At 41.7% G+C, this 11,477-nt stretch overlaps 1 protein-coding gene across 1 annotated transcript; it reads right to left on the minus strand.

Moving 5' to 3' along the window:
• Nucleotides 1-2,119: 2,119 nt before the first annotated feature.
• Nucleotides 2,120-7,037, minus strand: LOC111668204 (zinc finger BED domain-containing protein 4-like). Its single transcript, XM_023424194.2, has 3 exons — nucleotides 6,858-7,037; nucleotides 6,695-6,763; nucleotides 2,120-4,480 (listed from the first exon to the last, which is right to left on the minus strand). Exons 1-3 carry the CDS (start codon nucleotides 6,886-6,888, stop codon nucleotides 3,084-3,086), a joined length of 1,497 nt encoding a protein of 498 aa, XP_023279962.1. The 5' UTR covers nucleotides 6,889-7,037; the 3' UTR covers nucleotides 2,120-3,083.
• Nucleotides 7,038-11,477: the final 4,440 nt, after the last annotated feature.

Below are 11,477 nucleotides of genomic sequence, written 5' to 3' on the forward strand. Positions count from 1 at the left end.
CCTCTTGTGGGTGTGTCCACCAAAGTACCTGTGAAAGTACTGGTTTCACCTGACCATTGTTGTGGTCTCATGTGGACGACCGTCGTTAGGGTCAGGTGACCCTGTTGTTATCCCATGTGAACGACAGTCGTTAGGGTCAGGTGAGCCCCTGGTGGATGACCATCGTTGAGAGTCGTCTGAGGTTATGTGGTTATGTGGTGAGGTTATGTTGTTGACTCTCCTGGGTACCGATGAAAGGGCGACATTGTAGATGGGGGATAGATGGTGTCGCAGACCCCCTCCCCTGTTTAGCGATGGCCTCTCCACTTTTACTTAGATGGCTTCCTTGACTCCCCTTTCAAAACATCTGTCCTCCCTGTCCAAGATTTTGACATCGCTGTCTTCAAAGGAGTGTGCCTTTTCCTTTAGGTGGGAGTAGAGAGTGCGGACTAGAGAAAACATAAGAACTGATGAAGCCGCTTGGATAAGAGGCGAAACGTCTTCCACAGACAAATATAAGTCCAGTTGCCTTCGATTTAATTTGAGAAAGAGATAACAATGACCTGAACGAATGAGAACTTGCACAGACGTAATAAGACACAATTTCTCTTGCACCACATTCATTAGTATTGTTTTAATTTAATGCCTTGATTGTTTAATTTTATGGGCAGTCATCCTTAAGAAGCAAACAGTGCAAATATCTTTCTGTGACTTCATGAGTAACAGGAAGATCCTGGAGGAAAACCTTTAATCACATGATCCCAGTGTGATGCAGTGAGACACAGATGACCGTACAATACATAGTGTTGTTTCAGGCAATTCTTTCAAAGCCGCCATTAGGTGGCATCATTGATCAATGTACATTATCTTGGTTTATGCTCCAGTTAGATATGGAGTAATGTCATGTAGTACATCTCATCATCTCTTTTACTTATATTTCTTCTCTTCTCTTCTAATCCTAATTTCATAATTCATCTCCTCTAATTCTAATTTTAGACTCATTTTCTATCAAATTTACTTCAGAAATGAAAGTTATTGGTTACTAGTTACTGTCCTAAAACCATGAAAATAATCCAATCATATTTTTCTTTTCTTTTTTTTGTTGTTGTTGTCACTAGGCAGAGAAAAGGTTACCTGGCTCGCTCATTAGTTAAACCAATCCGTGTCAGATTAATTGGTCTGCTGTTTCAGGTGTTTTCCTGTGCAGGAGGCTGAGACCACGACAGTGGTGGGAAATAACAAGTACATTTACTCAGGGAACTTACTGTTGCTTACTCAAGTGCAAAACTGAGGTACTTGTACTTTAATTGAGTATTTTCTTTTTCTGACACTTTATGCTGCACCACATTAATGTTTACTCCTCCACATTAATCTTTATAAAATATGAAGCTACACTACAGTTTGTAGAAGAAGAGCTGAAATCATTCGTCTATTTAGAGAATATTAAATCATAATCATAATTTTTGATTCCAGATATTTCACAGAGGAGTTTTTATGCCTTTACTTTAATAACTAATAATTCTGAGGTTTGAACAAAACAAACCACCACCAAACCCCCTCACTGTAGGGGTCCAGGGTTCAGACCTCTACTGTTCTCTTGGTGTAGACCAAACATAACGTCGCCCTCTTGTGGAGAACAGGGTGAAAGACTCATCTGACCACATCACTTTCTCCACATCTCTGTAGACCAGAGCCTCTGGTCTCTGCACCACTGGACTTTCAGATGTGGATTCATCTGTGTGATGAGGGTTTAGCTCTGCAGCTCTACTGTAAGCTCTTTGTAACTGTGGACAAAATTAAACCTTTTAAACTGCTCGTTAATAAGTTTTAACACTGATAGAAACAACAAATGAACAAATAGATCCTATTACTACAGCTACTAACACCTACTAACTATAGCTGCAACAATTAGTCGACAGAAAATTAATCAGCAGCTACTTTGATAATTATTTAATCATTGGAGACATTTATAAAGCAGAAATTTCAAATATTCTCCGGTGTGACACTTTTCATTGGCTCATGTGACAGTAAACTGGAGGTCTTTGTAGGTTTGGACAGTTGGTTGGATAAAACAATACATTTTGGATGTATGTATGAGTATGTGTGTGTCCAGCAGTTTGAAATGAACAGACATTATACACAGTTTTTAGACATTTTATTGACAAAACAATCAGTTAATTGAAAAAAGTATTAGGAGATTAATCAATAATGAAAATATCACAATGAATAGATAGATAACCAGTATGTTTGGAGGCTTTTGTCTTTGGTTATTCTCTGTAATGAATAAATGGACCACATCAGACATCAGATAATCATGGTAATGCATGTTAGTGGCATGCGTTCTTCATTATTGGGGATGAGGTCTTCAGTGGTTGTGCCATCAGCGGGTTGAATTGTTTCCACAGACCTGTCCTTGGATGTGAAGTGAGAAAAACCAGGGGGAAGAACATCGCCCTGAGGAGCTCCTGGGCTGAGGGACAGAGGGTCTCTGTGGTCTGGTCCACAGGAAGCTCTGAGTCCAGGGGCATGTGGATGGGTCAGTGTTCAGATCCAAAAGTGTGGTAAAGACTTTTTAATTAAAGGTAGAACTGAAGTCTATGAACAGGAGGCCTGTGTAGGTGTTCGGTGATTCCAGGCTGTGTTGACTGCACCTTCAACAGACCGGTGGCGTTGGTAGGGGAATTGATATGGATCCTTCAGGGGGAGGAGCTGGGTGTCAGGTATGATAGGATGCTACGCTCAAATGCTTTTATAGCTATAGATGTCAGGGCAACAAGTCTGAAGTCTTGAGGCAGGTGATCTTTGAAGACTTTGGCACAGGGATGATGGTGGAGAGGCTTTTGTAAAGAGATTAAATTTTTTAATACAATCTTAAATCAGGCAGAGTTGAGACACTGGGTTTCCCCTCAGTGTTGATTTATAAAACCTGTGAGTCGCTGCATTCATCTGGGCATTTAACAGTTGTATAGCTTCAGTGGAGTGTTCTCTAGTTTTACTATATCATGTGTTTTCAAAGTTCATATGACGTGTATTTCCTCTAGGAAAGTGTCTTTGTAAAAAATGTGTGTGTGTTTTAATCAGCTGAAAGAGCAGTAGGTTTGTCTCTAAGACTCTTTGGACCAGTTGCTGTTGAGGAACAGGATCATGTTGAGGTTTTCGGGCTCGATGGCGCTCCTTTGGTTGCAGAACTGATCACCTGCCCCGGAGAAGGCTCTCTCTAAGGGCACAGCAGTCGAGACAACCCCAAGTTTTTTCAGAGCCAGCTGGCTTAATTCACCAAAATGATCCATTCCGTTGTACCTCCACCAGGCTAAAGGGTTTGACTCCTCTGAGGACGACTCATAGGACATGTACCTTTCCAGCATGTCTTTGAACTTCGACACTTGAGCGGGAGAGCAGTTTCGACCTGCGGTGAGCTCCTTCAGTATTTTATCCTTTGCTTGTCTTTTGTTTTTATCTGTCAGACGGTTTTTGTATCGTGGATCAAGGAATGTGCTGGGGGCCAGCTGGTGGTTGTTGACATCACCGAACTCCTTTCTACATTTTGAGAGTAAAATCTGAGCAACATTATTGCTTTTCCTTTTCTCTTTGTCAAGTTTCTCCATGAGCGTCGTCAGCAGTGGTAACATGACAGAAATAGTCTCGAATCCACTTTTCATCTTGGACGTAGCTTCCTTTAGAGGCTCCAGAGCAGATATCACGTTCTTGAGTTTCTCTTTTTCTTCTTCATTCAGAATTAAATCTGTCTTGCCTCCCTCGTCGAGCACCATCACCATGGCTCTGTACTGCTGAAGCAGGCGCTGAAGCATGTGCAGCCAAGCGAACCATTGGTCACCTGAGTACATGACCAGCTCGTCTTGTCTCATACCCAGCTGGCGTTGAATCTTTCTGAGCTTCTCCTCAGCTTCAGAATCGTTCTTGAAGAACCTGACGATGTTCTGACACTTTCTGAGAACGTCCAACAGCTGGTCGTTCCTCTTCAGATCCTTAAATACCTCATCTAAAGTGTCAGCAAAACAAGGCATGTCTGTCCACTCCACTTGAACATTTTTCATTTGTGGCATGCCAGCTCTGACGACACTGTGGACCTTTTCTTTCACGCCCCAAGCCTCCATGACACCTAAGAGCTGCTTTTTAATGTTGGCTGTAGATTCGTCTCCAAACAGGCTGGTAGTTTTGAGCATGTAGGACTTGCGTTTCCCATTGCGATCCACAAAGTGGCAACCCACCGTCAGGTAGGGGTCTTCAGGTCTTGAAGACCACAACTCACAGGTCAGCACAATGTCATCAGCAGAGGCCAAGCTGCGTCGCAACTCTTCTTCCTTTTCCTTGTAAACAGTGAGAAGCTCTGAGCGAATCTCAGCTTTGGTAGGAATTTGAACAGTGGGGTTTAGCGCTTCTACAAAACCCAGAAAGTTATCACCTGCTGTGATCTCCAAGGGCTGCAGATTTGATACAATCATCTTCAACAGGCTTTCGTTCAGTATGTGCCGAGTCCCAGCTGTGGAGGGAAACAGATTTAAAGTTCAGGATAACTTGATATTTAAAGGGATGGTTGTTTTCAGGAGGCCTAGGTGTGGCGGTACGCAAATACATGTGTGCGCCTCATTCTCGTGGATGCAATGTCTCAGTGACGCTGTGACGGAACTTCTTCAAATTTGGCACAGACATTCACTATGACCCAAGGATGAAATTATTTGATTTTGGTCGTCTAAGGTCAAGGTCACGGTGAGGTCACGGTGAGCTCACGTAACGCGGTTTTGGCAAAAAATGTCCCCTTGGAAACATGTCTTTGACCAAAACTCACTAATTCATTCACTAATTATGACACAATTTAACTCAAACATCTCTAAGGATAAAATGAAGAGATGACATTTAATGTCAAAGATCAAAGGTCAACTTCACTGTGACATCATAATGTTCTGCAGCGAGACCTCTGGTTATTCACTGCTGCAGTGTGTGGTGTAGTTTTAGATCCCCGATAATTTGCGGCATGAATTAAACAATGCTGTGTTTTTGTTTCATGAAGTGTGTAGAGGAACCAGACAGTCAATAACAGACTTGGTTTGAAATATGAATAGCTACTTACAGACTATTGGATAAAACGTACTATAAACGTGTGTTAATAGAGCAGCAATAGGACAAGCTGAGTGGTCAAGTGTCCTCTGCTGCAGCATGAGTCAAATACTTAAAGTTGGCTTTTGTGCTTTTAGATATACATTTTGAATTCAAACAGTTTGAATATTTAATGTTTTCTCAATGAGGGTATTTGCACAGACACGTCTCAGGTGCAGGTGCGTTGGAAAACGTCACTATATTCTCGTAAAGAAGAATATCCTGCACACTGCTCTGTCCAGCATCACAATTTATTGATCATCCTAACGTTTCGGTCTCTCTGGACCTTCGTCAGAGGTGTTTTAGGCAATTCTTACAACAATGATCTGACCAGTGGCGGCTGCTGGTCTTATAATGAGGGGAAGCTCATTTTCGGCCTACATCATAAAATGTGTCCGTTTATTTATATGTAAATTCGCAGAATGACAGAAGAGAGTCGCCAGAGACGCTGAGCGTCCGATGGGCGGGACAAAGCCCAGCTTTTATCCAATGACCGTCTAGTTTGGCTGCAGTGGAACAACCCACTCTCTGCTTCCCCAGTGACGTCAGGAGACGCTCGGCGTCTACACTGTGTAAAGCTCTGTGGCGCTGCGGGAGGAAGGAGGAGGAAGTCGTGTCGGTTACCTGTGATAAGCAGCTGATTCTGAACAAAAGATGAACGTGTTCTAGCGCATATTTAGTCAATGAAATGTTCACACAACAGAACATATTTGACCAATTAATTTGTTGACATTTTAGGGGAATCTGAGCTTCCCTTGCAGTCTTAGAGCGATCGCCACTGGATCTGACATACATAACCCTTCACCCATCTTATGTCCAGGTGTGTGTGTATATATATATATATATATACACACACACACACACACACACACACACACACACACACAAGGAAGAGAAAACAACATATATACATATTTCATTATACAAAAAACAAGTGAGACATCACAATATCTACTCAAATCTAATCACAAAGTTGTCAACAGAAATTACAACCTGTTGAATGAAAACATTGGTGTTGCAGCTTTTAAAAAGTTATTCAAAGTGTGTGATCACAGGAAGTGTCAGTGGCTAAGGTGTGCTACAGGTAAATCTATAGAGTCCCGAAATGTTTCAGAGCATGACGTGCCATTCGATCTCATCATTCAGTCCTTCAGGGGGGAACGTTTGCAAAACTCAAAATCAAGTAAACTTCTCTTCTATTAAGAATTTGATCGATGTTTCCACCTCTCTCAGGTAGAGTCACCTTTTCAATGCCCTGGAGCCTAAATGATGTTTGAAGTCATTAAAATGTTCTGCTGTTGGTTAATCTCTATGGTTTCTCCTTCTGGTGTTAGCGTCACTGACTCCCTGTAAAATCCTTACATAAAAGCCGTTAACGGTCAGACAGCATCGTATCTCTAAGAGCTCGTAGTGAAGGCTTTTTATCTTTCCTCCTGCTCTCTCTCTTTCACTTCCCTCTGCTCCTTCATTTGACTGTTGGGTGTGGTCGTTCACTGCTGATAAACAACACGTCACTCAGTTTATAGAAAAGGCTTCTCTGCAGATAAAGTCAATAAAGTTTAATTAGTGTGATGCATGTGACCTCATCTCTGTTTCTTACCTCTTCTCTGCCTGACTTGGTCCCGTCGTGGCGGCTGGAGCCTCTGCTCATGGTAATTACCCCGTCGGGCTTCAGAGAAACACAAGCTGCTGTTAATGTATAATCACAGTGACAGTGTTGTAACAGAGAGAGAACCTGAATGTTCTCATGAAGACAGACTTACATCGACCTCTCTGTGGATTCACGTCAGACATTTTTCAGCTTCACGTCTCCTCTTTACCGTCTTTGTACGTCTCACCTCAGAGTCCTCTCTGCCTCAGTCTGAACTGTATCTGCTCTGATATCATTTTATCACCTGGGTGGAGTTTCAAATGTGAAACTTGGGAAACAACGTAAAGGAAAGTGAAACAGATTTCCACCACACTCTCTCATGTTTCTGCTGTTCCACCTACAAGCTGTACGCAGCCTGTGAACGTGTCCTGGCCTGACTGATGACGAACACGTATCTATAGACCCTCAGGCTCCTTTTCTTATGTAACAGAAGTAATTAGACTGTGGATTGCACAACTGATAATCAGAGGAGTCATATACCAGCTGACAGAAACTGAAGAACAAAGTTGAAGTATTGATGATTAATTCTTCAGACACTGTCTAAATGTAAAGTGAAAGACTGGTGTTTATATTTCAAAGATCCAGTTTTGTTTTTGAGAAAAGAAGAAGAGATAATGTAGTTATAATCTAGATCTGTATATTTCAAGAGGAGTCTCAATGAAAGACCAATGGAAACAGATTTTATCAAATCAACATGAATGTATATCATTCATTTTTAGACGGGTCACTGTCTCCATTTTCTGAATTGTAGATTATGTTTGCCTGTGATTTACATCCTCTGAGTTTATACAAGAATACAATTGTATCTGTTTCCTATTTCCATATATATATATACATAAATACATATATTAAAACAACTGAGAAATAACGGCAGAAAAAAAGAATACAGAAAAACTAGAATCACCTCCTCCTCCACTCAGACTAGTTTCAGGTCACGTCCTGTTTATCTAGAGTCAGATGAAACATAAAATATGAACCATTTGTGTGAAGTTTTGTCATAATTGCTGTGAAGTCTTGAATAATGGCTAAAAGGTGTTTTGTGAGGTCACTATGACCTTGACCTTTGACCTTCAGCAACTAAAATGTAATCAGTTCATTCTTGAGTCCTTGTGAATGTTTGTGCCATGAGAATGAGACGGATAGACAACCTGAAAACAAAATGGCTGCTCTGACTGTCGCCAGGAGGAGGAAGAACAAATGAAAAGGACGTAATGTAAATCAGTCTCAGTCTATCTCAGACACATTTACATACAAGATTGAACTAAATTTCCATGTAGGATGATCAGCCTAAAAGCTCACATGTCACTCTGCTGCTCATCGACCTCCATGACCTCCATGACCTCCATGACCTCCTGAATCAGGTTCAGACTCTGATGCTTCCTTCAGAGAGTCTCAGTCACTCTGTGTTCGTCTGAATCCTCCCTGACAGAACCACAGACCGTCTCAGTCTGGACTGTTCTGGACTGGTTCTGTGGATGGGAAGACTCATCTCTCCAGACACAGAGCAGATCAGTTCACTCTGGGTGTGGGAGATATTTATTAGTTTGTTGGTGGCTTTTCTTTTTAATTTGTTCTGAGTTTGGATTACTTCAATTGGTTTGTTTTATTTTTTGATAAAATTCTCTTTTGTTAGTGTCTTTATATTATTTGCTTGTTTAGCATAGTTAATTTTGGTTAACTAGTATTGTGTTTATTTGGGTAACACCAGGGTGAGGTAAGGTAGACTGCTATGTGTTTTTTAGTTTTTTTACCAAATGCTCGGATAATTAAAATAAAAACACAAAGGCTTTGGACAAAATTAACCTCACTCCCATGATGCATCAGTGGCCTTTTGATTTTTATGTTGAACTTAAATTTGTTTAGAGACAAATTGCCACGACTCTGGGATCATGATGCTCTGAGACCTGTGAAGTGTCGGCAGAGCTTCCTGTGTGAAACACACACCTGTGCTCAGCTGTGAAAAGGCTCCAGGCAGCACTCACCTGTGGTGTAGTTCTCAGAGTGGACAGCAGGTGTCAGCGTGACTCTACATGTGGCCTGAAGATGTCTGCTGAGCTGCCACTGCACTTTGGATTGAAGATAATGAAAACTGAAAGTACTCTTTCATACAATACTTCAGCTCCATAGAAACCATGCTCCCCCCCCATAATTATAATGTATTTATACATTATAATTCATTATTAGTGTTATTTTACAGAGACTGTGTTTGTGTGTTCTTGACCTCAAGACCTTCTTTGAGGGCCTGGGGGTCAAAAGAAGAAAGGGAAACACTTGTAATCATATATTTCTATATTCATTTTTGTATCTCAAATAAAAACTGACAGTTATTTGTTGTACCAATGTTTTTCTCCTACTTCAGGTTTGTTTCTTAGTGTGGTTCTGTGGGTACTGAGATAAATGAACAAATATATATATATATACTTTGAGGAGTCCTTAACACAAAATACAAACACAAAGCACAACAGCACGTTACACTCACAAGCTCTCCCAGTGTCAGAGTTTACATATACCATCACTAGTAAAGATCCCTATTTTCTTTCACTTTCGTCATCCCTCCTTCGCCTCCCTCACTTCCTCATCACTGATTGGCTCTTGTTTTCACCCTTACCACCCCTCATTTACCTGATTGAGTTCACTTGGGCACTACAAGGTTATGTTCCTCTTCAGTTCTTATTCTTTGTTCATGTTCATACTGTTCATGTTAGTCTGAGGCGACTTTGATTTATTGTCTTAGTTTAATCTTTAATCTCTATTTGTTTCATTTCAGGAGGAAGAGGAGAAGTCAGGAGAGAGTTTCCTGTTTGAAACATTTGATAAGAATGACGAGAGAGTGAGTCTGACCAGTGAAACCAGTCTGTTACTGGGACTAGGATGAAAGGAGCTGTCTTGAATTAATGTGACAGACTGTGCAGGAAGCAGCCAATAGGAGAGCAGCTCTCCTGTGGCGAGGCGGCTTTGATCAGTCATGTGCTGTCTGGGGGAGGCGGAGCTTCTATCAGTCAGGTTTAAACAGGTTTGATTTTATTAAGTCGATGAGGAGTGGGGTAGGGGGTGGGGTGGTAATGATGATGATGATGATGATGATGATGATGTCACTGTGTCACCTGTTTGGACTGTGCTTCAGGTCAAATGTGAAGTGATTCACTGACTCTGCTGTAGCCCTGAGGTTGATCTGGATCAAACCTGCAGGTGACAGAACACAGGTGGGTCCTGCTTTATTTCCTGCCCTACTGTCAGGAGACCAGCAGGTGTGTGTGCGTGTGTGTGCGTGTGTGTTACTATGACAACCAGCTTCTCGTAACCAACACCAGAGTACTTGTGTGGACACACACTCACTGACGTCTCCCCTGTGTTTTTATTAGATTCAGCTTGTTCACCTGAGACTGAGCAGCAAGACAACAACCCAAAGGTCAAAGGTCAGAGCTGGGGGGGTCTGTGGAGGAGCCATCAGTCAGACTCTGGATCAAGTCCGCTTGAGGTGGATCTCGGTTCACTTCCACGTAGACTCCACCGGACCAGAACCACAGGATTTAGATGATGATTGAACATGAAGCTGAAGGACTGATAAACAGCTGATCGTGATCATCGTCCTCATCCTACGTCCTTCACGCTGACCTCGGTCTGATGGCGGTGCAGCGAGGAGGCGTCATCCAGACAGAAAAACAACCTGTTTGATTTCAGCTGAGCTCTGATTGGACAGTTTAATGTTCAATGTTTCTCCCATCAGAGCATCTAACCCATCTGATCTGCCTGCTGATCACTGCATCGATCGATCGCTATGTGTGTGTGTGTGTGTGTGTGTGTGTGTGTGTGTTAGTTTGACTGATTATATTATTTCACTGTGAAATCAGTTGAAACCACATTTGACTTCGTGTGAAGGAGGAATTAAAATTAGAACCAAGACTCAATCAGGAGAAATGTGAAGGACTGGATATGTGATATAAAAAAATCTCAGTTTACTATGTCAATGTATAATATTTTAGAAAAATGTCAGTGTGTAAAAAATGTCATAGTATACTTTTTCAGAAAATGTCTATAGTATGTCAAACGATATCATAATATAGCATTTCACAAAATGTTAGTTTATTATGTCAAAAAAGTCATAGTGTAATATTTCAGAAAATGTAATTTAAAGTAAACACAAGAAACTTGTGCTACAGAAAATGGACCAGACTCAGTGAATAGCTCCCTAAGCTTAACATGTCCTATGATAACTATTAATTTAGCTATACAGACTAATGAGCAGTGATAACTAACATGTGTTTGGGGTCATCAGGTGGGAACCTCCTTTCACCAGTGTTTCGTCTAGTTGGTCCCACGACACCTCCAGGAGGCTAGACAGTGATCACTGGCGTCCCAGAGTCACTCCCCTAATGACAGCCATCACTGCTCCTCACACCACCACTAATTTCTTCCTTATCTTGCCTATGCTACCACAAACAACACCATCATCAACTCTGACAAAACACACCAGCAGATTCAGCAAACAAACTCCCCTAAACAGTTCTGTTCTGTTGTGTAGGACTAGATTTTTTTTTTTACAGAAAGTGGCGGCCATTTTGAATGAGGGAGGTAGAGTCAAGGAGAGATGCCATGTTGGGCTAAACTCTCCCCCGCCGGATTAGGCTGTGCTCTACCTCCCACTACTCCCCCACTCTCCAAGACAATACTACTCACCTAAAACAAACAAACTCACCTGAACAGCCAAAGACACACTACAAACCAATTCAAA

This window comes from Seriola lalandi, unplaced genomic scaffold (genome assembly GCF_002814215.2).
Source record: "Seriola lalandi dorsalis isolate HSWRI2012SDOR001 ecotype SW California unplaced genomic scaffold, Sedor1 jcf7180002054722, whole genome shotgun sequence".
NCBI lineage: Eukaryota > Metazoa > Chordata > Actinopteri > Carangiformes > Carangidae > Seriola > Seriola lalandi.

Bases quoted from the DNA above. Each gene is read 5' to 3' on its own strand.
- LOC111668204 (XM_023424194.2), bottom strand. From the start codon at position 6,888: ATGTCTGACGTGAATCCACAGAGAGGTCGAT. The intron at 6,764-6,857 runs GTAAGTCTGTCT...GTTTCTCTGAAG, and splicing joins GAATCCACAGAGAGGTCGAT to CCCGACGGGGTAATTACCAT. The intron at 4,481-6,694 runs GTAAGAAACAGA...TTCCCTCCACAG, and splicing joins CCAAGTCAGGCAGAGAAGAG to CTGGGACTCGGCACATACTG.